Source organism: Sminthopsis crassicaudata, chromosome 3, assembly GCF_048593235.1.
Source record: "Sminthopsis crassicaudata isolate SCR6 chromosome 3, ASM4859323v1, whole genome shotgun sequence".
NCBI classification, from domain to species: Eukaryota; Metazoa; Chordata; class Mammalia; order Dasyuromorphia; family Dasyuridae; genus Sminthopsis; species Sminthopsis crassicaudata.
Window position 1 is genome coordinate 602,073,020 of NC_133619.1, and position 25,974 is coordinate 602,098,993.

At 43.1% G+C, this 25,974-nt stretch overlaps 2 protein-coding genes across 3 annotated transcripts; one reads left to right on the top strand and one right to left on the bottom strand.

Moving 5' to 3' along the window:
* The first annotated feature begins 4,212 nt into the window (after positions 1-4,212).
* TAF12 (TATA-box binding protein associated factor 12) lies at positions 4,213-22,443 on the top strand. 2 transcript variants are annotated; one of them, XM_074305603.1, is made up of 6 exons: positions 4,213-4,308; positions 12,335-12,586; positions 14,422-14,499; positions 15,145-15,259; positions 21,603-21,691; positions 21,984-22,443. In XM_074305603.1, exons 2-6 carry the CDS (start codon positions 12,419-12,421, stop codon positions 22,017-22,019), a joined length of 486 nt encoding a protein of 161 aa, XP_074161704.1. In that variant the 5' UTR covers positions 4,213-4,308; positions 12,335-12,418; the 3' UTR covers positions 22,020-22,443. The 2 variants fall into 2 exon arrangements, with proteins under 2 accessions (XP_074161704.1, XP_074161702.1); XM_074305601.1 differs by having other exon boundaries at positions 4,216-4,361.
* An 809-nt stretch (positions 22,444-23,252) lies between these two features.
* On the bottom strand, positions 23,253-25,959 carry LOC141563872 (ras-related protein Rab-39B-like). Its single transcript, XM_074305600.1, has 2 exons — positions 25,668-25,959; positions 23,253-23,907 (listed from the first exon to the last, which is right to left on the bottom strand). Exons 1-2 carry the CDS (start codon positions 25,898-25,900, stop codon positions 23,478-23,480), a joined length of 663 nt encoding a protein of 220 aa, XP_074161701.1. The 5' UTR covers positions 25,901-25,959; the 3' UTR covers positions 23,253-23,477.
* Positions 25,960-25,974: the final 15 nt, after the last annotated feature.

A 25,974-nucleotide genomic window follows, 5' to 3' on the forward strand; every position in this document is an offset into this window, starting at 1 on the left:
TTCCTCTCAAGTCTTTCAATGAAAGGAAAACAACCATTTGATTAGTATAGGGTCACTTTTGAGTGAAGACACTTGAGTTGCTTTAGATGTATTATTGTAAGGAAGGTCCTTTCATTCATCTCTGATTTTTGCTAGGTTTCTGGTCAACATAACCTAGGTCCTTAGTTCAGGATCTCTAAACAACAGGTAGGAGAGGTTCAGCTTCCCAGCCAAGCAAGACTAGATTCAAACAATGCAGTAAAATTTTCTCACAAGACAGAAATTGGACTAGACTGGATAGAGAAGGAATTTAGATGACTCCAGAATTGAATCACAACATGGAATCTATGTGGTTCACCCAATTCTCACATTTAACCACTTACTATTCTAATTCAGTCATTGGCTACATTTGAGCATGGAGTAAATCTCCCCAAGATTTAATCATTTTGGAAGCTTCAGGAAATCTTGATCTAGATAGACCTGGTTTTAAGTTCATAATAGTAAAACAAAAAACACCTGGCACAAATGAGAAGTGAGCCTTTTCCACTCCCTTGAGGTTGATTATGACTTTGAGACTTGAGGGGGCCATGGGAAAAGATGTTTGAATTTTGAATGATTCTTCAGACCGTCCAAAAAGCTCTTGGTATCTGCAGTCCAGTGACTTATTTTTAAAGAAAAGGAAACAGAAGTCTAAGGAATTTGATCAAAGTCATTCAACTTCATGGGGAGAGCCCACTGAAGGGGCATAATAAGCTAAGAGCTTCCCCTCTTTGGCTCTCAGTCCCTCCTTATATGTTCCATACTGATTATACTCCAATCATTGTATCACTAGGAAACCATTATTTGTTGTAGAATTAAATCAATGATAAACTAGATTTAACCATTGTATCTTCAGTTCCACTCAGTACCTTGTTTCAAGTTCTGGTCATAACACCAGCTGTACCCTCTATTGAGTTGAAAATTAATCCAGGACCACTCCTTCTTAGCTCAAACTTAAGTGGTTTCATTCAACTGGAAATCTAGGCCTGGGGACAGTGACAACATTGAAGGAATCTCATTGGATTAAAACCCCAGTCTCAGATTTTCTTATAAAAAGACAATTTTAAACTCATTTTTGTAGAGGGCTGGAACTCTGAAAAGGTGTACTTGAATCTAAGACATCAGATGCTTAAGACTAATTACCTACTCAAGGTGTGATGATGGTTATATAAACATATGATGATGTGATGGCTCTCTTCATGATTGGAACTTGCTGAATGTTGTGATGAGATAATCAGAGGCAAGAATTGGAGGGCTGAGGGAAAGGGTCACAGTCTTTCTGCCAAGGCACGCTGAGGAGAGAGGACTTCAGACTCTAGACTCCAGTCCAGGATTCATGTTTGCCAAGCCTTGTGGCAACTTGCCTGCTCCTTTACTTCTCCTCCTAAAGACCAAGGACTTTGACTGATCCTGACTCTGACTGATCCTGAGGCCCTCCAGAAAGCTAGCCTGGACATAATACATTTTCTTGCAGAAGTCCAAAGTAAGAATTATGTTTTGCCAAGGGACCTCTTGGCACAGTTGCTTACCAGGATTTCTGCCTGCTGTGAGAAGACCTTTTTCTCAGTGAAAACCTCTTGTTATTTCTCTGCCAGGACCTTGCCACTGAGGAAGTCAGTCTTCCTAGCAAAACTGGCTTCTTAGTGCCAACAGAATAAAAATTTCCTTTTGCCATACAAACTTTCCTAGTTCGTGAATTCTTTTCACATAGGACCTGCCTCAAACAGAGTGGGTTCCCACAACTCTCTGCACTGCCACTAACCACATCACTCTCACCTAGGTCTCCAGATTTCCAGCTCAGTGTCATCTCTCCTTAAGGTGTAATGCTGGAGAAACTGAGGCAAGATAAGAGATTAGAGAATTTTAATGTTTTATTTATTGGAGAGTTTAATTGACTGGACAAGACTCTCATCTCAAAGTATCCAGTGGCAAATGTGAGAATCCCAGATTTTTGGTTTTTTTTATAGGACTCTAGAAACAAAGGCAGGAAGAAAAGAGTGTTCCAAATCACTATTGATCAGAGAAATGCAAATTAAGACAACTCTGAGATACCACTACACACCTGTCAGATTGGCTAAGATGTGAGTGCAAGGGATAATGTAAAAAATTACCTATGCATATGTACTGTCAAAAAAAAAGTTATAATTATAAAATTAATTTAAAAAATAAATAAAGATAAGGAAACAAACATTCAAAAAATGCAAATGTAGGCAGTAAAAGAAACTAGGTAAAGGTAAATTAGTCCATAAACCAAAGAAAGAATAGGCGATGAGTCACTATTTAATTGCTTCCAGGAGGAAAGAAAGCTATAGTTTAGAAGTCCATCCTGTCTGAAAGAACAACAAAAAACAGCAACGAACAATCTCATAGTTATCCAACAAATAAATTAAAAGAAAAAAGGAAAGAAGAAAAGGAAGAAATGAATTCGAATTTCTTGGAATCAAGATACCACAAGCAAAAAATATTTTAATGAAGACCTGGAGAGAAAAGGAAGGGATCATAAATCACATTCTTACCTAGGCTGTTTAAAAAAAAAGTGTTTTAATTATAAAAGAGATAATTATAATATATATATTATGTATAAATATTTATAAGTATAATTATAAAAGAGAAGAGGATACTGTCTATGGGTAATGATAGAGACTGAAATGAGGTTGTTTTAAGCAAAAGAAGTTTCAGATTCTTTCTGTATGTATGTGTAAGGAAAGATCCAGAAATATAAATTTAAATTGAGCAAGGAGAAAAGAAGACTGTCTATGTATGAAGGAGGAAACTGACAAAGTTGTTTCAAAAAAAAAAAAAAAAAAAAGAGTGGGAAGTTTCAGGACCATAAATTCTTGATGACAGGAGTTAGGAGCCAGGAAGTCTGAACTCCCCCTTATCTGGAGTCTCACATTGACAATTTATAACCTTATAGCAAGTGGCCGTCAGTCTTAATGAAGCAGAGGAGGGGTTTGCAACTAAGGGGATTGAGGCAGAACCAATTAGGGAAACTGAGTCAGGACAATTAAAGGGGCTATGGCACAACGAAGGGAGCTGAGAGGCAGTAAATGTTGGAGCGCAGCCCCTGGACTTCTCTCCCACCGTGACTCACTCGTGATTCATCACAAAGTCCACGCCCAGAGTCTGAGCTCGGGTCCTCCTTCCTGACTCCAGAACCGCGGTTCCCTCGGCAGTCTCCTGGCGAGGTGGGTCAGTGGTCACACAGAGATGTTGGACAGCTTTGCCTTTTCCTTCTCCAGCTAATGAATCCGAGCTCCTATTTAAACTCGGATATTCCTGATTCCGAGCCACTGACCCACCTGGCTAGCTAACACTCCTATATATCTCAACACATATTTACAAACCGCTACTGTCCTGAACCAGCGGCAGTTCTGCACTGGGCGCCAAGCATTTACTTGGGGGGAAAAAAGATGAAAATTCCCTTCCAAGAGTTTACAAACCTCCCAGGGAAGAAATAACATATGCAAGAAAATAGAATCACGTAACTACTAAGCATTTAGTGAGCTAGGGATAGCGCGGAAAAGCAAAGCCAGCCTCCGTCTTAGATGCTAAGAGGAATTAGTGGGGGAGACAAGGGTTTGTCACTAGCGTTTGGGGAGGACGAGGAGGGGGGAGGGGGACCGGACCTCGAGTTATCTTCAAAGAAGCAAGGGGGTCTGAGTCAGCGCGGGGAGGGCAACGTCCCGGACTTGGGGGGACATCCCGGGCAGAGGCACAGAGATGGCGGGTACAGTGTCAGGGGTGAAGGACCTCAGGAGGCAAGGAAAGGAGTTAAATGCAAGAAGGCTTCTAAGGGGTGGAGTGGGGGGAGGGGGGCGAGCAGGCGCTCAAGGCAACAGCGGCCCCCGGCCCTCATGGGTCAACTGGGCGCTCCTTGGGGGCAGGCGCTGCTTCCCGTCGGTGAGCTCGGCTGCTCTCAGCTTCAGAGCCCGGTCGAAGGGGGCGTTTACTGTTTATGAATGAATGAATGAATGGAGGCGGAAGGAGGCGGGGCTCCCGGCCGGCGCGGTCTCGCCCTCCCCAGGCTGGCTTTCCCAACGAAGCCGGAGCAGGGACCGGTGACAGCCAGGAGTGAGCCCCAAAGCTCCGGGACCGGGCAGTAGGAAATGCAGCTTACAAACTGCACGCGTGCGCCCGGCACCGATCACGTGGAGGAGGTGCTCCTGAGCGCGCGAACCCTGCCCGCCCGGAAACGACTTTGGACTTCCGGGTCGCGAGGCGGGGAGAGCGATTGCCGGAAGTAGTCGCTGAGGAAAGCACAGTCGGACCCGGCAGTTAGTAGTGCAAGTAAGTGCCGGCTGGGAGCCCGGAGATCATGGACAGATAAGGCTTGGCAGCGGGTGAGTGCGGGGCCGGCCAGCAATGGGGACGGGGCGTGTGCCAGGCTCAGTGAGGCAGAAGGAACTGCCGGTGCCCGGCGCTGTGCTGAGCGCAGGGACAGGGTGAAGGAAGGGGCGCCTGGGGTCAGGGGGCAGGGCGCCCGAGCTGTGAGAGAGAAGGCGGGGTCCGGGAGAGCCCAGGGGAGGGGGCTGCGTCTGGGGGAAGCCGGGACGGGGTGGGGAGGGGGCGTGGCTGGGGCCGGAGAGTAGGTCGGAGCTGGGTTTGATGGAGGGACGGGAGCAGTCTTCGGGATGAAGGGGGTCTGGGGGCGAGGGGAGCTGGCAGTGGGCTCGAGGCAGCATCGCTCCTTCCAACTTTTTAGGGTAATTTCCTCTCGTGCAGAATTCAAGTAGTTTTCCTTCTAGGAGACAGCCGAGAGTCAGGACGAGGAAAAGTGCCGGGACCCTCCCTCCCCCCCCTTCTCCCGGCATCATTGACTCTGGAGCTATTCTAGAACCTTGTCTAAAAATCAGTAATAATCACTTCCTCTTGGCAGTCCTTCCTGTTCGAGAAGCTGGTTATTATGGGGATTTAAATATAAGTAAGGCAATGCATCCTCTCAAGGAACTTTTTAATTAGTAGCAGATATAAGGCATGCATACAAGTAAGCCATGAAACGGCCACAGGTGCTTTATGGAGGGCAGTCAGTTCAAAGGTTTAGACGGAGATGAGGGACGGAGAAGTTCCGCTGGAGGAGTTTTCTGAACTGATCTCTGAGGGATTGTTCTGGTTTGAAGATGGGAGAGAAAAGTCTGAGCAACCCCCAAAAGTTCAAGGAATGTTCTAGAATCTTGTAAAATCATAAAGCATCCCCCAAGCCAAAAATTGTTAATGAAAATGTATAAATTGTATTTTAATACATTAAGCACAACTAGGTGTACACCTACACAACACACCATCACCCACCTTACACACACACACCTCTCAGGAATCAGGAAGACTCAGTCCCAAACACTTCTGGGTAAATCACCTAACATAGGTACCCTCTGTTTTTCCACTTACAAAATAGGGATCATAATAGCACCTACCTCAGGTTTGTTTTGAGGATCAAATGAATTGACACAAGTACTGCTTTTTTTTTTTCCAAACCTTAAGAAAATAGGACCAGAAAGTATGAAGTAACAGCAACTATATAATTAACAAGGACACGTAATTGGTGATGCACACACAGTAAAGGAAATGAGGAGAGATGGGGAAAACAAGGACTTTGTTAATGGTCATACACACATCTTAGAGTACGATTGAGTCGGTAAATAGCAGAAGTTTTATTTATATATATATATATATACATATATATGAACTTTCAAAGCATTTTGTGTTTTCATGTAATTTAATACCGTTCCTTTCAGTGGTAGATAAAATAAGTGTATAAATTAAATGCACATACACATACATTTTTTTAAAAGAGATTTTAAATCTCTTTTGATTCAGCCCCTAGATTCGGCACTAACAATCTCTAATTTTATTTAAAGTTGTAGTAATAGCAACAAGCATTCCTTAAGGCGTCCTAGCCAAAACATAGTTCCTATCCTCAGAGAGCCTACAATCTAACAGGGAGTTGAATTTACCTGTTACCTGTGTGTTATCTGGGATTCAGTCCCTTAAATGCACATTTATGTTTCCTATTATGGTTACTCTTTGCACACCTTTTCATCCTTCAAACCTTCCATAGCTCTGTCTCCTTTTATCCTCTCAGTTGAGAATCTTAGCTTATATTGCAGCCTTCTGCTGTTGTTCTCCTCATTCCTGTTTCTCAAGTGGTCCTTCCCAAAGAGTCTCTTCACTTATAAAAGTGATTCTATCATCTCTACTCTGTCACTAGTCTTCAGTCTCTTCCTGTCTGCTGGCCCTTTCATGTTTCCTTCATCCTCAGAAAACCCTCACTCAGTCCATCCATCCTTGCTACTCTCTCTCCTTCCTTTGGTGGCCAACCTGTCTACAGTAGATCCCTCTGTTTCCTTTCCTGTTTCTCTCCTAACTCTCTGCAGTCTGGCTTCCAGCTCCACCATTCAAGCAAAGCTGCTCTTTCCAAAGTCATTGCTGTTGTTTGTCCTTCGTTCTCAGAGGGCCATGACATAAAGGGAGGGGATGCCACAACAGCAAGTGAATTCACCAAAGTGAGGGGGGGGCTGGGCAAAGTCACCTGCCTCACTTCCTCCTCCCAGAGCCAGTGGCCAGAGAGAGATCAGGATAATTAGAAATGGCCCTCTTTGAAGTCATTAATGAACTTTTTTTTTTAAATTAAAGCTTTTTATTTTATTTACAAAACATGCATGAGTAATTTTTCAACATTGATCCTTGCAAAACCTTCTGTTCCAAATTTCTCCCCTTCCCCTAGATGGCAGGTAGTCCAAAACATGTTAAATATGTTAAAATATATGTTGAATCCAATATATGTATGCATAGTTTTACAGTTATCTTGCTGCACAAGAAAAATCGGATCAAGGAAAAAAAATGAGAAAGAAAACAAAATGCAAGCAAACAAAAGAAAGAGTGAAATGCTGTGTTGTGGTCCACACTCAGTTCTTAATGAACTCTTAATCACCAAATCTAATGGGCTTTTCTATCCTCATCCTTCTTGACCTCTCATCAGCCTTTGACACTCTTTATGGGCTTTTGTGACACTTCTCTATTCTAACTGCCTGACCACCCTTTTTCCTTCACCTTTTCTGGATCTTCATCCATTCTATGCCCACTAACCATAGAAGACCATTAAGATTCTGTCCCCATATTCCTCCCACCCCATTTCATTTTACAAGGTCATCTCATCAGCTAAGATCCCAAAGTTTCAAATATTATCTTTATAGATGATTCTTAGATCTACAAGTCCAACCCTTAACTTTCTATCAGTTTTCAGTCTTACATCTCCAATTGCCTATTGGACATCTCAAACTAGATATCCTATGCATATCTTAAAGGCAAAATGTCTAAAACTGAATTCATTATTTCCCCCCTCAACCCTCTCCTGACTCTACAGGTGATTTATGTGCTAATTTGACTTGTTTGGTTTCTGACTCCTTTCACAGCCTGCTTACCCCACCATCACCAGGGTTCACTGTATAGATGCCTAACTTAATGTAGACATCCATTTGGCACTAAGATTACAGCTCATTGTTCCTAAACTCAGGGGATCCACTAGCATCAGTCTCCTCCAGAGGCAGGGATTACAAACCTGTACCGTCATTCCAGCTAGTCTGTGTTTTTCTAATAGTCCTTAATACTCCTTGGTATTATAATACAGATATTGGTTAACCCAACAACATAAACAACAATGGAATCAGAAAACTTTTTTGCAGAGAGAGCAGCAAGCCATCCTTCCCTCAGTGTAGATGCTATATTCCCTGTAGATCTTGCGGTACCCACAACTTCCTGCCATGCTGACTTTTCCCATTCAGGCCTTTCAAGGGCCAAATGAAATGGGTCCTCTCTGTTTCTTCTTTCACTTTCTTTTGAGATTCCCACTCTTAAAATCTAGTTTCATCATTCAATATCTCTGTTACTTGGACAGGTCATTTTTTCCCTCTCTGAAAGCTTCTTTATTGTTCATCCAGGGAATTGGATAGATGACCCTGGGGTCCTTTTAGCTCTAGATTTGTGTGTAGTCCTCTGATCTCTTCCTTCTCTCTCTCACTGTAGGCCCTCTATGTGTTGCTCTGACACAGGCTCCTACATGATGTCCTATCATTGTTTCTTCTTTGGGAGTGGGGGATGTAGGAGAATGCAAAAGTGTCATTCCTGCCTCAAGGACCTTGCCATTCAGTAAGGGAGATAATATCCACTGGATCTGGGGTCTCTTCAGTGTAGGCAGTTTCTTCCATCAGATTGCAACTCATCCATTTTTGCCCATCCTGTCATACTTAATCCATGAATCAGCTTTGTAGATCCCCACCCAGTCTGTGGGAGCTTGCTGTTCTCTTGGCACTTTGTGGGTCCCAGTGGAGCATGCAACCTGTGTCAGTATCTTTCACTTTTGCTCTGTGACCAGCCCATCTATTTTTCTGGCCACATACTTATTCTAATAATATCTTTTGTATAATACATTCATAGAATCTTATTTTTAGAATTGTTAGGGACCTTAGAGATTGAGTCTAACCTCATTTTACAGATAAGGAAACTGAGGTACAGAGCTGTTTGTCTAAAGGCACACAGTTAGTAAGTTTTTGAACTGGCATCCAGAATATTCTTGATTACAAGTGCAGTATTCTATCCAGCATTCATTCCCATGCCTCTTATAATTTTTGGTTTGTCTTTGAATAGTTTGAGTAGTTGCAGGGTTTTTTTTGTTTGTTTGTTTGTTTTTTTTTGTTTAATGGCCAAGTTTCCTGAAAGAGAGACCCATTAAAAAAAAGTTCAAAAAAGTTTATTTTAAAACAAGTCACAACTCAGAGCCCAGACCTATTTTGCCATTGCATAAGTTACAAAGCTTATTAACAGCTGAGGGACCGTGTTTAGTAGCACTGAACAGCAAATAAAAATCCACATAAAACAAATATCACAAGGCAGCTAGGTGGTGAAATGGATAGAGGACCAGCCCTGAAGTCAGGAGGACCTGAGTTCAAATGTGCCCTCAGACACTTAACACTTCCTAGTTATGTGACCCTGGGCAAGTCACTTAACCCCAGTTGCCTCAACAAAAACAAATATCATGTCTGCCTCCCCTAGAACAAGTGTGATCTCATCATGTACTCTTCCATATTGTTCCATTTAATTCAACACTATACTTAAAACATATTTAAAAACTCTTCAAGATTTATATCAGAAATGCAGGGCTGGTTCAGTATCAGGAAAAAATTGACCATATCAATAACACAACTAACAGAAATCATGTGATTATCTCAATAGGTGCAGAAAAAGCATTTTAAGTTGCCAGAGATAATTGGACAGAGTTGGTTGTTCAGAAAGCCACTAATAGTTCCAAAGCTGTCTGTGATCTACATGTTGAATTTGGTACCACTCAAAATAAGGAGGTTGACCTTGATCTGGAACAAAAACCAGAAACTGAATTTGAATGTTAATGGAATCACTTTGTCACTGGGGAAATGACTTAGGAATTAGGATTATATGGTCGGACGATAACCTTCTAGGCAATAGGGGAAAGAAAGCAAAAGTAATGCAGAGACAGCCATGATATCTTACATCATGGAAAACAAATTGTTTACATCACATAGTTTTGTCATTCTCACCTAACCACTCCTTGTAATAGTTGCTGCTGACAATATCCTGGTTCATTTAGACCAGGGTTCCTTAAATTTTTTTTCACTCATGACCCCATGTTGCCCAAGAAATTTTTATGTGACCCCAAGTATGAAGGTATATAAAGTTGATATGCAAATCAAACATTTATGTATAATTAATCTTAATTTGCAACTCCTACATTCAGTTATCACAGTTTAAGAAATTGGGACTTAGATCTTTGAGCATAATCATGAGGACCTGGTTATCATGTAGGGAAGAAACAGCTTATGTAGACATCACCTGTGAGAATTTAGAAGACATGGCTAATTTTCATGTCTCCTAATATGTGTGTTCATTTAGCAAGTGTCCCTTATCTTGTGTGGGACATATAGCCAAGGGGCAGAGGATAAGATCAGTGAGACAAGTCTCGCTTTCAAAGATCTTAACTTTTAGAGGGAAAAGGGAGATTGTAACACGTAGAGGATGATTTAGCATGTGATATATGTGTAAAAATACAAAGTGCTCTGAGAGGAGATGAAGGATAAATGTCTTTGGAATTATGCTTTAAGTTACTCTTGAGTTATCTGTGATGGTTCTTGTTGTTTGTATGTGTTCATGTTGTCATCTGTGATTTATATGGCTATGCAGTTCAAATCTTGTCTTGATAAGAGTCCATTAAAGAGAAATCTCCAAAAAAAATTTCATTTTTAATACTGCCACTCATATTAGAAACTTTACCTTAAATATTTGAAACATGAACCTAGAGCCAGAAAGAAAAACACCACCTTTATATTCTCTACTCTTTCAAGTATTTATGGGAATTGTCGTAGAGTCAGTAGTTAAAAGGGAGCACATCTACATTGATCTCCAGTGGTTCTCTGGCCCGTTTGTAGCTTTTTACAGAATATTTCATTATTTAATACCTCAAAATATATATTTCATATGATGAGCAGGCTGATTTCAGAAAAGCCTGGAAAGACTTACATGAACTGATTCTGAGTGAAGCAAGCAGAACCAAAAAAACAGTACACAGTAACAGCAAAATGGGATGATCTCCTATAATAGACTTAGTTCTTCTTAGTAATTCATGATCCAAGGCAATCCCAATAAACTTTTGAAAATGCCAGAGAGAGAACTATGGAGATTGAATGTGGATCAAGGCATACTGTTCTCAACTGTTGTTTTTTTTTTTTTTTTTTTCTCATGGTTTTCCCCTTTTGTTGTGATTTTTCTCTCCCAACATGATTCATATGAAAATATGTAAAAAATGAATGTACAGTTATAACCTTTAAAAAAAAAAAAAGTGAAAATTTTTAAACAAATATACATTTCAGCAACACAGATTTATAACTTCTCTCTACCCGTTTGTATACAGTCATCATGAGTTCATGTGGTTAAAAAAAAATCTTGGTGCCAACCTTGTGACAGAATCTCAAAGGGGGGGGGGGTAGGGGAAGGGAACCCAATGGCCAACCCCAGCAAGACAGATCCCTAGACAAGGGCTGCACATGGTGCAGCCCTTCTGTTGTGCTACCTCTGGCCAGTTTTCTCCTCACTGGTGTAGGCCCCAAGATCCCACTGTGAGGCAGCAGAGCTTGCCCATGTGGAGCCAGTCATCATTAGTGACCCTAATGAGCAGCTGCTGAGCAGTGAGCCAGGCACAGAACACAGAGGAGACCAGAGTTCTGGAAGGAGTTGTATGGGATCCCGATTCTAGCCCCAGGACCCTGCTGTGGGACAGCCAGGCCACACAAATCCACCTGTTGGTTGGCTGCAGTCGGTTTCGGTGACTCTGAGCTCATTTCTAACAATAGACATTTACCCTTCCAGGAGCTGGTGAGCACCCCTCAGAGCAAGCCTTAACAAAACTGGCTTGGCCACTCGGGGCCCTTTTTCATTAAGGACAAGCAGCCTCCACTGCCTTCTTTCTCTGGCTAATAAGACTTGACAGCCCAAGTTGTGACATAGGAGGAGAAAGCATTTGGTGCCATTTGTTTCCTTTGAGAAAACTTTAGGCAATGGCTGCCCCTCCTTTCACTGGGCTCACAGCAGTTGCTGATGTAATTAAAGATCTAGACACTCAGATAGCTGTAAGTAAGCTAATGAATGGGACCATGGCATTTGTGGCCAGAGTTTTGAGTATGCATCATCTTTGCCATGCTAACAGGATATTTTTTAAAAGGCTGATTTGGCATCTTAAAGATTAACAACAGAACCAAAATTGCTGTTGCTGATAAAAGATAACTTACTCTTAAAAACTGTTGAGCTTCGTTTGTTGGACATAACTGCATTGAGTGTTGGTGCATGATGTGGTGTGTTAACATGGGTTACTAATCATTTCTGAATTACTAGGGCTATGCTCCTATCTACAGAGGTGAGTCTGGTATATTATTTGGATTTAATACATATTTTCTCCAAATGATCCTATGTCTTTATCAATATCAAGTGTTCTGTTTTTATGTAAACCTCAGAAATATCTTACTTTTTTTAGTCAATGTCTGTATGTGATTCTTTGATTCATTTGCCTTCTTCCTGTTCTGAAGACTATTTCAGATAGGTGGTAAAGGAGAGATGGTTTCCAAATGTCAGGTAAGTTATGCATTGGTTTCCATCTCTGTTTTTATAATCAAAGGTATAAACTTGTGACTATTTCAAATGAACCCAGGTTCTAAACCTCTAACAAACATGCAGTTTTGTGAAATGTCTGCCCTTTGTTACTAGTGCTTCTGAAATATATTTTTATGTTTTCTTTCCCCAGTTGATTGGCCTTGGTCCCCACAATCCCAAAAAAAAACAGGATCTTGACAAGCTCCATGAACTGAAGGCCAAAGCCCGACAGATTATGAACCAGTTTGGCCCCTCAGCCTTGATCAACCTCTCCAACTTCTCATCCATAAAACCAGAACCTTCAAGCACCCCCCCTCAGGGGTCCATGGCCAACAGTACCACAGTGGGAAAGATGCCAGGCCCCCCAGGGGCAGGGGGGCGTCTTAGTCCAGAAAGCAATCAGGTATCAGCTTGGCCTTCTGGGAGTTTTGTTCATTGTTTCTAATGGCCATGTTGTGCTCTGTACTCTTATTTTTCTGTAATAAAGGGAATTGATGCAAGCATTGGGGTAAGTTGTTAGAAAAGATCAGGACAAAGATGTTTGAGCCAATGCGGTGTAACTTTCTCCACTTAGTTATATATTTTTTCAACCCAGCCACTATTCTGAGAACTCAGTTTTGCTATAATTAAGCACCTACTACATACCAGGTGAGAGGCAAAAGTATGTAATAAGTAGAAGTCAGGACTCAGTCAAAACAAACTAGGATTAAATCCTGCCTCTGACATTGAAGCTGTATTACCCTGGATTTAAAACTATGAATAGCAGAATAGTTGCCCATCAGCATTGGCAGAGGAAGTTTCATTGGGAACAGATATTTATACAAATGCAATTAAAGGACCAGACCACAAAAGAGAGTTTATATCAGGCATTAGAGATACAGAAACAGGACAGCCCCTATCCTTTGGGTGCTCAAAAGTCTGCAACATACATACATATTGGATACATTGTAATTTGGGATGGGGGAAAGAACATTAGTATCTGGGGGACACTCAACAAGCTCTCCTGAGAAGGGTTCCTATAGCTAAGTCTTGAAAGGAACTGGAAATAAGGAGAGAGAATTTTCCAATTATGGGACAGTCTCTGCAAAAGCACAATGTTATATATAGAAACCAATGGGCCCACTTGACTGGAATGGAATGGAAGTTAGATAGGACTGTGAAGTAAATTTGGAAAAGCAAGGGAATAAACATATAGTACAGTACCTACTGCATGTCCGGCACTTTTTTTTTTTTTTTTTTTTTTAACATTATCATCTCATTTACAACTCTGTGAGGTAAATGTTATCCCCATTTTACAATTGTAGAAACTTAGACAAATGGAGTGACTTTGCTCTAGTGTCTGAGATTGGATTTAAACTGAGGTCTTTGGACTCTAGGCCCAGCACTTTAGCCACCCATCTCCTTCTAAGGAGATTGAAAATCGAAAAGGACTTCTGACATCATCTAGTCCAACCTCCCTATTTTATAGATGAGGAAGTTGGGATCTAGAGAGGTTAGTTGAAGTTCTGAGGTCAAAGGGCCAAGTCAGGATCTGAACAAAAGTCCTTTGTCTCCAAATTCAGCATTCCTTCCTCTGTTAAATTGTATTTTTACTTATTTTGTTAAATGTTTCCAGTTACATTTTGATCTTGTTCTGCTGCATTCAGAGTTAGGAGACCATAAGTTTGAGACCTCTGGGTATGGGATGTGTAGAAGAGATGGGAAGGGCCATGCTGGGAAGTTACCCAAGTGTGAGCCACGAATCAGGGTAGAGACAGCTGACAGAAGGACAAATCTGAAAAACATTTTAAAGGAAGAATCATCAGAACTGAATGATTTGGTATGAGAAACAAAAGACAACAATATGAACCAAAGATAAAGCCTTTTTTGCATGCAGCCTGCATGAGTGGGAGAAGGTCAAGGAAGTAAAGCTCAGTAAGGAAGCCCTTTGGGGTGGGACTAAAAGGCCAGCTTTCACTATCAACCTCCTGTTGGTCTCCTCCTTGCATGCTCCCCATAGATCTAGCAAAGCCAGGAGGCAGCCATGGGGGCATCAGGGACAACAAAATGGGGGCCCATTGCTGGGATCCTCAGGTGTGTCTGGAGTTGCCAGATTCTCAGAATCTCTACACCTTCATGGTTTACATGGTTTCTCTAGATGTGCAAAGACCTTGCATTTACCATCTGTTTAACTCTCCTCACAAATTGACCTGTTTGTATTTTCTTAAAACAAGGCTAAGAATTCTCCCTCTTTGCTAGGTTTTGACCAAGAAGAAATTACAGGACCTGGTTAGAGAAGTAGATCCCAATGAACAGCTGGATGAAGATGTGGAAGAGGTAGGACACCAGCTGATGATGATGATGAGGGAAGAGGATAACCTTGGTTACACTCACTCATAATGGGCTTTTCCTAGCCTTCAACCTAATCTGAGAATTCCTTTCATAGTAGCCCAGCCTCTACTTGAGTACTCTCAGTGGTGAGGGATCATCCAATTCTACATGGCAACTGTAATTGTTTTCTTTAGAATGAGCTAAAATTTCTCCCCAACCCCTTTGGTATTGGAAGAAATTAAAGGCCAGAGAAAAGCAGATTTCCCCATCAAGGTATTAAATAGCAAATCCATGTCCTCTGCCTGATGTGGTACTCAGGATCCATAGGAGAGAATAACAAGGAATTAAGTCAACAGAGCTGATATAGCTTGTGGCCTCTCATCCTCCAGGGCCTCTCTTGCCCTTCTTGTATGTGTGTGCAGACCTGGTCAAATACCTGTCATTTCCTCCCACTAAATGATAGGATCAAGTGACTGGTGGGCATTCAAAGAAATCATATTTGGGGCCAAAGTGGTCCTCCTTTGCCCCTAAGAGTAACGACCTCACCCACTGCTGACTGGAGGCCCTTCCCAGCAGTCCTGCTCACTTCAGGCAGCTGTGCCAGTCTCTGCCAGAGCTCAGAGCTGGACTGTTTTCCTGCTGTCTCTCCAGATGCTACTACAGATCGCTGATGACTTCATTGAGAGTGTAGTGACGGCAGCGTGCCAACTGGCCCGGCATCGAAAATCTAACACTTTAGAGGTCAAAGATGTCCAGCTGCATTTAGGTGAGTGATAATTGTGCTCTGCAATGGCTGCTGCAGACCTAAAAGGAGAAGGTATGGGAATGCTGGCTGGAGTTGAGTCACTGTGATGAGGTGTGAGACCACTGGAGGGAAAAAGCCCCAAGTTACTCTGGGAGAAATAGCCAAGAGCTGGATTGGATCCCTACTAGGGATAGAGTGGGGTCCTGAATCCAATTCTTGTCTCTGTGGCAAGGGACCCCTAATCTGTAAAATGGAGCTATTACTTTAATGGAGTTGTGAGGCAATGTGAGCTACTGCTCTTATGGTTTTGAAGCTCTAAGAAATTAATTCACAGGGACACATTTCAGTGTGGAGGAGCAGGGGCCTTTTTAAAAGAGCAAATAGTATTTTATTTTATTTTTTAATAATAGCTTTTTAGTTTCAAAATATATGCAAAAATAGTAAACCCTTGAAAAATCTTGTGTTCCACATTTTTTCTCCTTCCCTTTCCCCACCCCTCCCCTAGACAGAAAGTAATTCAATATGTGTTAAACATGTGCAATTCTTCTAAACATATTTCCATAATTATCAAGCTACACAAGAAAAATCAGATCAAAAAAGAAAAAAATTGAGAAAAAACAAAAAGCAAACAACAAAAAGGGTGAAAATACTATGTTGTGATCCACATTCAATCTCCATAGTTCTCTCAATGCAGATTCAGTCTGTCATCTCATTGTTGAAAAGAGCCACATCCATCAAAATTGATCATTGCATAATCTTGTTGTTATATACAATGTACTCCTGGTTCTGCGCACTTCACTTAATATCAGTTCATGTAAGTCTTTCCAGGCTTTTCTGAAATCATCCTGCTGATCATTTCTTATAGAACAATAATCCATAACATTTGTATCCTATAATTTATTCAGCCATTCTACAACTGATGGGCATTCACTGAGTTTCCAGTTTCTTGCCACTACAAAAAGGGCTGCCACATTTTTGCACATGTGGGTCCTTTTCTCCTTTTTATGATTTCTTTGGGATACAGGAACAGAAGCCATTTTCATTAATGCAACTAAGCAGTAATTTTACTGAGCACCCCATAAGTGAAAAGCACCAAGGAGCAGTGGAGTGTGGGCCATGGTCCAGGCATTTGTAGCAAAGGATGGGGGAAGCCACTGGAGGTGAAATCACAATTCCTGGGTTTTGGTGCTGGCTCCATTATTTTTTACCGGGGGTAGTCTTGGGCTAGGTAATTAAACCCTCGAGTCTCAATTCCTTTTGTAAAACAAAGGGAGTGGGATAATCTTTTTAGCCCTAGACCCTAGGAATAAGATTTGGGCCTGCTCTCTGGGAGTTTGTGCTCTGAAATGACACTTGTATTAATAATCATAGCATCAGCTCTAATGTGAAAGTCCAGCCAAGAGCTGTGGTCTTTTAGTGGCTTCCTAGAGGAGGTGGGAGCTGGTGGGGTACAAGACAGGAAAAAGGATGTTTTAGCAAGTGGGGAAATGCAGAGCAGTCTTGGGGCTTGACAAGGAGTCATTTTGGTTAGAGTGGAAGTTGTGCAAAGTGAGTTCTTCATGTCTCAGTATAAAGGTCCTTGAAGGCCTGCTCTCTGCCAAGGGATAGAAGAAGGGACACCATTTTAAACCTCATTAATTGCTTTGTTGCCAAAGAGATGACACATGAAAATGATACTCATCACAACAACTGTTTTAAGCTGTTTAAAAATAAAAAACCAGGGTGAAATTAGTGACTTCAGAGACCCAGGAGCAAGTAATAGCATAGTAAAACCTCTAGCCCAAGGCTGAACATGGGAAAGGTCTGCTCCTCAGTAGGTGGAAGTGTAAGAGGCTCTGAAAGTAGCACCCAGCTGTCTGTTCAGCTCTTCCTTAAGCTTCCCTGTCAGCAGCAGGTAGTGATGGTCTTTGCCTTGCCAAGTAATTGTATCCTACCTCCCACTATATGCCCAGTGTGATTGAATGGTGTCTTGAATTATACAAAAAGCCCATATCTGAAAAGTTGTATTTAAGTCAGTGATTTAAATCAAAAACTAACATGAGCTGTTCTAATTTACTTAACCTTGACCCCAATCCAAGACTTTGTAAACAAATCACACCAAATTTTTGTTTTGTTTCCCTTACTCAAGTCCAAAGCACCTAACATTTCAAACATATTTATTTTTTAAAAGTTAACCTGTTAAATATTAGAATCATTTATTATACATTCAGTAGACAAAGTGGTACAGTGGGTCAGAACACTGAGCATATAAATGCATATGAATGCAGAGTCTGGGATTTTAGTACATCAGTTCATAGAATCCTAGAGTATGGGAATTATTAGAAAGGGACCTAAGAGACTTCTCTTTTTAGAGAGGAAGAAGTTCAAGACCCAGACAATAGCCTAGAGCATAGTTTCTGTCTCTTGTGGTTTACATGAACATGCTGAACATCAAGTAGGATGAACATAAACTTATGATCAGAAGTCCTGGGTTCAAGGCCCAGCTGCAGCACTGACTGATTTTGTGACCCTAAACTTTCGTGCATGGAGTAGAGGATGAGAAGAGGACTGATCTATGTGGAGGCTGGACTCTGAACTCAAGTAGAGGCCTGTGTGCTAGGAGTCCCTGGGACAGCAAGAGCTGGTTCCAGCAGCAGTGCCAGGAGGAGGCTCATGGATAAATCATACCAGGCCCAGCTCCTCTCTACTTGTTAAATTTCTTTCTGGGATCATAAGAAGTCTAGTTTACTCCCACTTTAGTCTGTAGGGGGGAAATTTTCTTCTCCCTTTGGAGTTTTATCTCTTTTTTTAAATTTTATTTTTTATTTTTTTTCTGAGGCTGGGGTTAAGTGACTTGCCCAAGGTTACACAGCTAGGAAGTGTTAAGTGTCTGAGATCAGATTTGAACTCGGGTCCTCCTGAATTCAAGGCTGGTGCTCTATCCACTGCACCACCTAGCTGCCCCGGAGTTTCATCTCAATCCCAAACTTTTTATTGACTAGGACAGAAGTCATAATTGATGGACGTGTACTTTAATACCAATATCAGCAAAAAATAGAGATCAAGGTATAGCAAGCTACAAAATGATAGAGTGTCTTCTCCTCCCTAGTAGTCACAAGAAGAAACATGGTCAAGTAGGTAAAAGGGAGTAAGATTCCCTTGGGCTCTCTCCAAGGAAGAAGGGGAAGTGAAGAGTCTGGACATCAGTCATCTCACCAGCCAGAGGCTTCACATGTGCTGCTTTTCTGTTCCTCTGCCTGGTCCCACTTTATCTGCAGATATCTCTGCTCCTGGTACCCTGGTCTGGTCAGTATCTGGCCTCCCCTCTCAGACTGCTCTCTCCTACTGCTTCCTGCCAGAGGTAGTGGAGGGGCTGTGAACTCTCCTCGGGTGGGCCTCCAGACCTAGTCCCTTTTCTTTTTCTCCTTCTGTCCAAGCCCAGAAGGACAAAATCCTCCCAGTCCTGGGAAACTCTTGAGTCATGTCTGCTCAGAAGCAGCATCCATGGGCTCCCCTCCTCCCCGCCAGCTCTCCAAGGCCACATCTTTGTGGGAAGGGCATTTATCCCAGGATTAAATCCATTTTCTCATATGTAAACTGAGGATGATAATCATTCACAATTATTGTCCCACATATTTGTGAAAAAAATCACTTTATAAATAATAAAAACAAGAGTTTAGGGGCATCATAGCACACAATGCCGGGCCTGGAGTCAGGAAGACTCATTTTCTGAGATCAAATTCAGCCTCAGCATTTCCTAGCTGTGTGACCCTGGGCATGTCATTTTACTCTGCCTCAGTTTCCTCACCTGTAGAATGAGCTGGAGAAGGAAATTGCAAACCCCTCTAGTATTTGCCAAGAAAAGCCCAAATGGGAATCAGACATGACTGGGAAGGACTCCATAGTAACAGAGCCCTGAAATGCTCATATCAGGATGGGCAGCTGTTGTGTGCAAGTGTGTGTGCTGAGTAGCCGAAAGGTCCCCAAGTCACCCAGCCTGGGACAGCCTCTGGAAGATAACAGGCCCCTTCTCACAGGCTTGTAAGTGAGAGAAGGGTTGCTGTGTGCCTTGCAGGCCTTCAAGCTGTCTGTAAATGTTGGCTGCTGTTACCACCTGCTTATAGATCCCAGGGCTCATAGTAGGTATGAAGCCAAACCAGTGCTTCACTGAGCTCATGTTAAAGGATTCACAGCTTTCGAACCGAAAGAGAGACCTATTCGGGGTCTGCCTTGTCTCTTCCTCCCTGGCTATAGAAAGTGCTTTATAAATGCTTATCAACTGATGCTGGGTAGTCCAACACCTCATTTTATACATAAGGAAACTGAGGTTCATAGAGGGTAAGTGACATTTCCAATGCTATGCTGGTAGTAAGGAACAGAAGCAGTGTTTGGACCCAAAGCCCAGTATTCTTTCTGCTGTCCCATGCTGCCTTGAAGCAAATCCTATTATGACATATGTACACCTACAGCCTGAGTAAGTTATTAATCATAACAAGATCAATAAATAGGTCCTGAGCCCTTGAAATCAACTCAGTAAATCTTCACCCAAGGTGCTCCAGACACCACAAGGCAAGATCCCAAAGGTTGTCTGGCAGCTTCTCCCCTCAAACTGACTCTGAATTGACCTAGCTAAAGTAGGGCTAGGTACTGTTCCCCTCATCCCTACCTCACATATCCACCCTTGATGTTGAATTCTAGGCCTTCCACAAAGGCTTTCTCTGACTTCTTGGTTCTCCAAAGTGATAGTGACTTTGCCTTGTTCCCTTCATACCTTGCATAAGCTTTACTTTTACTTCTTTGCATACTTTGAACATTATATGTCACTTCACATTTTATTTTTCTTTTTTACTTTTTAACTACTTTAGTGGTTTTTTGAGTTTGATTCTCTGCGTCACCTTTACTCCTCCCTATAGAGAAGGCAAGGAATATACCATCTATATGTGAAGTCACACAAAGTAATTTTTTATATTAGCTATGATGGGAAAAAAAAAGTTTTAAAAAGTATCCTTCATTCTGCCCTCAGAGTTCATCAGTTCCTTCTCTGGAGATGGAAAGCATTTTTCTTTATGGGTCCTTTGGAATCGTCTTAGATCATTATATTGATCAGAGTAGCTAATTAATTCATAGTTAATCATTTTTAACAATATTGCTGTTCTCTTATATAGTTTTCTGGTTCTTCTCTCTTCTCTTTATCAATTCATATAAGTTTTTACATGTTTTTCTGAACCTAATCTGCTTGCCGTTTTTATAACAATAATATTCCATCATGGTCATACACCACAATTGATGGGCACCTCCTCAATTTCCAATTCTTTGCCACCACAGAAAGAGTTGATATAAATATTTTTGTGTTTAGAGGTCCTTTTCATTCTTTTATGATCTCTTTGGAATACATACCCAGTAAAGACACTGCTGGATCAAAGAATATGCACATTTTGGGCATAGTTCCAAATTGTTCTCCAGAAGGTTGGATTTAGTTTACAACTCCACTAATAGTGCATTCATGTACCTGTTTTTCCATATCCCCACCACCAGCAAAATTTATCTCTTATAATTTCTCATAAACCTCATCTAAGCAAGAACCATCCCTTGTCTATGTTTTGTATGCTTTTTTCCTCCTTTAGTACCTAGGGCTAATTGGAGAGGGACAAAGTGAGGAGAGAGCTTCAGTGATTGGATACAGAAGAACTAAGGACAACCAAAAGAATTTTTTAAGTTATATTGGGAAAAGAAGATCACAGAATAGACAGGAACACTGCTCATGATAGAATAATAGGGCAGTTAAGGCAGAGGTGTCCGACTTTCCTTTGTTCTCTGGCAGAGAAGACAAGAATCAGTCTTAGGGCTAGAAAGAACCCAACCAGCATGGCTCACCTGGAACTGAAGACCGAAGTGGTCCTTGAAGCCCAGGGTAGTTAGTATATCTCTGGGCATGGGGGAACTGGGCAGCTGGCACCTTATGTGGGGGGTGGTAGGATGACTGTGCGTGACATGGGCAGGGAGCAGGAAACAGTAGCCTGTACAGATAAATGTACATTCTTCTCTCTGGGATTAAAGATGTGTGTATGTGTGGTTTATCTCAAACTTAAGGCAGACACAACAGGGATCTGCAGTGTTTTCTTCTGCCTGTCGCTTCTAGCTGTTGTTCTCTAGTCAGTAGCCAGAGACTTGTCCAGATTGTATGGCCTTCTCCTGCCACGGGAGAATGTGAACATTGGGTTGAGAGCCAGTAACCAGTCAGCTCAGACAGGTAAGAGAATCCTGGCCTCTTAGGAGGGATGAAAGTAGCTTGGGGCCTGGTCCAGTCCTCCCCTGCTGGGATTTCAGGACCTCCTGACTTTCCACAGACTTCCTCCTCTCACCTTGGCATCCTTCTGTTTTCCAGAGCGCCAATGGAACATGTGGATCCCAGGCTTTGGTTCAGAAGAAATACGGCCCTACAAAAAGGCTTGCACCACAGAGGCTCACAAACAGGTATGGGGGACAAAGCGGCTGTCCATGTATCCCTTAGTCCCCACCCCCAAGACAAGCTGGTGGGGAGCAGAACCCCCTCTGATGGGCACGTACCATCCTATTCTAGTGGACATCGACTCTGTCCCCTGAGCCCACTACTGGTCTTTAGTGTCATGAGTCCCCATTCCCAGCATTTTCTTTTTCCTTTTCCTTTTACCTACCGTACCTCACTCTGGGCTTAAGAGTCCGTTGAATGTGATCTCAGTCTCTCTTCCCCTCTCTCTCTCTCTCTCTCTCTCTCTCTCTTTTTCAGAGAATGGCCTTGATCCGCAAGACAACCAAGAAATAACCCACAGGAGGGCAGGGAGAAGACGGCACTGCATTGGAAGATACCAGATAGGTCTCCACAGTATCGCCTATGGAATTTTTTTTTATGCTTTAAAGAGAAGCATATATATTTTTATTAACAGTACAGCAATATCTCTAGTGACTGAGGAGACCTGCCAAAAACCCTAGCCATTATATGGTCCCAGCTCCCCTTCCTTTTACATGCCCTCTCAGAAGAGAGCAATGTATCTCGGCCCAAAGGAGGTTTTGTTTGTGGTTTATCCTAAGTGGTTTTGGTTGTCCAAGGGACAGAGAGCATCCTGGTCTTGTTTGGTGCGACGGTAGAAGTTCTGTTTCCCTTTCCTTCCCCATACTTTGTAATGTCAGTGTTTATATAAAATATGACTTTGATTTGTTTTTCAAAAATAAAGATGTTATTAATCTAACAGTGCAGGGTGCCCAGTCCTGCTGCATCTACTTTGGGGGTGAAGGAATGAAGAGAGAAGATAATGGAAAACTATAGACGCCAGGGGGCAGTGTTAATTGAATTGCATTTCTAACCAGAGGTCTCAGGACCCACTCATAGAATTTTCCAGTATTCTGTCCAAAAGCCAGTCAGATCACTGGTTGGGACAGGCTTAATTATTGCAATTGAGCAGAAAAAAACCTGTCCTGTAAGGAATTCTTACAGCAGTATAGCCTAAAAGCCACCATCCCCTTTCTGCCCCTACCCATCCCCTCAAGAAACAATCAATCCAGAGGGCCACATAGAACTAAAAGTTCAGATTGAAACCTCCTGTGGCCAGGATCATCAAAACAACCCAGGAAATGGTTCTTCCAAGACTACCTTTGTTCCCTGCCTCTTTTGGGATCAATGCCTAGTTGTGATTGGGAATCTGGAGCAATTGATTAAGGGTTGGAACCTGCCTTACAGTTAGAGAACATCAACAGAAGCTGTTCCTATAGTCATGCCTGTATGACTGATGGAAATATTCTAGGCAATGAAAACTAGTTAAGACTAGGGCCAGTGAGCAAAAACCAAGAAACCTAATCATTTGAACAAAATAGTTGTTTTATGATAACCCTCATGAAAGGAGTAGGGTATTAGCCTACTTTATTATCATGAGTTATTAGTCATTAATTGGCTTTTAGTATTTATCAAGCCTATTTTACAGATGAAGAAAGTAAGGCTGAGAAGTGAAGCAACTCATTCAGTAACAGAGCTAGCAATTGATTTAATTCCTTGGTGCCCTTCAGTACTGTTGACCAAAGTTGTGAAAAATGCAAATATTTGTAGATAAGTCATCCTTCAGGTAACTGAGACTTGACCAGAAACCAATCAATCATGAAGCATTTTTAAGTGCTCACTGTGCCCAGTGTTGGTAATGAGAGAGAAAAAGAAGAAAGGAATGGATGAAAGAGGAAGAGAGGAAAAGATCTTTCTGCTGAAGTGCTGCGCCTCATGCATGTAGAGGAGCTGTCACCAGCATGGACACTTCCACCTTTCCCTGCCGGCCTTCTGCTCTTGTGGCCAAGGGCGGGCCGGCACCCGGCTCTTCACCCCGTCCCACTCTGTGCTCGGGCCCATGGTCCCCTTCTTCACGGCTGCGTAGATGTCCTGGGTGAGCAGCTGGACAGCCAGGGCGACGTTGCTGTCGCTCTTGGCTGAGGTCTCCACATAACGAGCTCCCAGGGAGGCGGCCAGCCGCTCTCCCTCCTCAGGGCTCACCCGCCTCTCAGCCACCAGGTCACTCTTGTGCCCCACCACCAGGAAGATGACCTCGAAGGGCTTCACTTTGTCCAGGACTTCCCGGTGCCATTTGGGAACGTTCTCAAAGGATGCTCGGTTGGCCACATCGAACAGCAACAGCCCCCCCGCCGAGTTCCGGTAGTACGACCGCGTCACTGACCTTCATCAGCAGAGAGAGAGCAGTCACTTCTCCCTGCTAAAGGAAGGCTGTGGGGGGCAGAAGAGACGGAGCCCCTCCCACAGCTCTGGCAAGCCATCTTATTCTCACCCCAGTTTTTCCATCTGCTAAATTGGTATGATCATACCTTCCCTACCTCACAGACTTTAGTACCAGATAATTTACATTTATATAATGCTTGACATTTGATCTCATTTGGTCTTTGCAATAAATAGCCCCAGGAGGTTTTTTTTACTCTTTTTTTTTTTTTTTTTTTTTTTTTTTTTAATTTATGGGGAAACCCAAGCTCAGAGACATGGAATAACTTGACCTCAGTGACACATCTAGTAAGGAAGCTGAGGTATATAGTGGGAAGATTAGTGGCTCTGAAATCAAAAGACCCGAGTTCAAATCCTGCTTACCTGTGTGGCTTTGGACAAGTCAGTTTCTTGGGCCTCAGATGTGTGACGTGATATGTCAGACTACATAAGGCTCCATCTCTAGCTCTGGCCCCCACGCCTGGAACAACCACTCCCCCTGGTCTCCCGGCTTCTGTCAATCCCAATGAAAATCCCGCCCCACAGGAGCACCCTTCCTGGGCTGATTGTCTTCTTTTTGTCCCACAATACATATATGTGCAATGTGTCCGTACACATGTGTGATTTGTATGTTGTATCCCACTGGGTTATAACACATGTGCAATATACATACATATAGGCCTATGTGATTTGTATTGGATTGTAAACTCGAGGTCAGCGACTTGACGTTTTTTTGCATTCTCACTACTTTGCAAAATGCTTGTACATAGTAAGTTTTTCGTTAATGTTGATTGACAGATGGATGGCCTCAGAGGCCTCTTCCAGCTCTAAACCTGTGGCCATAAGCTCAGGGAGCATTCAAACTCAGACCTGTCTGACCCCTGATTGGCCCCCCTCAAACACTTGCCCACATCCAATCTCTGATGATGGGACAAGGAAGAAGTTGGAAGAATAGAATGGGACACGCTGGGAGGGGGGGAGGGAGGCCAAAAGCAAGCCAGCACTCTTCTGCTCTGAGCACTGGGAGGTGGGGAGAGAAAAGATAAAAAACATGATCCGCTCTTCTTGGGCCCAGCCAGGGTTTTTGGGTTGCTAGCTTCCCATCCCAGGCCAGTGGAGGGTTAAAAGGAAGTGGGAGCAGTTGTCAAGCCCCAAGGGCAGGAGGAAAGCCTCCCAGCCACCCCGCCTGGGTTCCTGCCTGGCTGGAAGCTGCTGCACCAGCCCCCTTCCTTAACAAGCAATGACCAGACCCCCCACGTACATGTCTTCTGTTCTTCATGAGTAGGGAACTCCTGGGCTTGTTGCCACCAAGTGTGAGGGGGCAGAGTCCCTGGGAGCAGCTCAGCCTGGGCTCCAGGGGTCCATGGTAACCCTGGGGGTCTGTTAACCCAGGACCCAGGATCAAGCTGAGAGGGGGCTCTGGTGGGGCTCTGGAGGGTCTGGGGTCTTCCCCTTGCCCACTGTGCAGTTCTATCTCCTTACCCTCATTCTCTAGCCCCATTTTCCACCCCTGTCTGGGCTGCCCCGAGAACTACCAGCCCCCATATACCACTAGCCCGTGAGTACTCTGGATTCCCAGAATCTTGGAGCTGGAAGGGGCTGGGAGGGCTCTCATTCTGTGGAGAAGAAAATTGACCTCCACTTGGGAAGAGCTTTGGCCAAGGTCATTCAAGGACAAAACACGCACTGAGAACACAGCTTGAGCCCCTCCTAGGACATAGTCACCTGAATCGCTCCTGGCCCGCCGTGTCCCAGAACTGGAGCTTCACCTGGACCCCAGGCTCTACTTCTACAAAGTGCACGTAGAAATCTACTCCCACCGTCTGGTCCATACAGTCCACAAAGACGCCCTCCGTGTAACGTCTCAGCAGGGAGGACTTGCCCACTGTAGAGTCCCCCAGAAGGATAAGGCGGAACTGGTACTGCCAGAGGGCATCCATGGGCAGGGGGGGAGCCATGAGAGGAGAAGGGGGGAGTTCCTACCAGGAGCAGGAGGGAAGCTTCTGGGCTCTGGGCAGCTTTCAGAACCCAG

Excerpts from the sequence above, each read along its gene's own strand:
- TAF12 (XM_074305603.1), top strand. The coding sequence starts at position 12,419 with ATGAACCAGTTTGGCCCCTCAGCCTTGATCAACCTCTCCAACTTCTCA. Across the intron at positions 12,587-14,421 it reads TTAGTCCAGAAAGCAATCAG|GTTTTGACCAAGAAGAAATT; the intron begins GTATCAGCTTGG and ends CCTCTTTGCTAG. Across the intron at positions 15,260-21,602 it reads AGATGTCCAGCTGCATTTAG|AGCGCCAATGGAACATGTGG; the intron begins GTGAGTGATAAT and ends TCTGTTTTCCAG.
- LOC141563872 (XM_074305600.1), bottom strand. The coding sequence starts at position 25,900 with ATGGCTCCCCCCCTGCCCATGGATGCCCTCTGGCAGTACCAGTTCCGC. Across the intron at positions 23,908-25,667 it reads GCGGGCCAGGAGCGATTCAG|GTCAGTGACGCGGTCGTACT; the intron begins GTGACTATGTCC and ends CTGCTGATGAAG.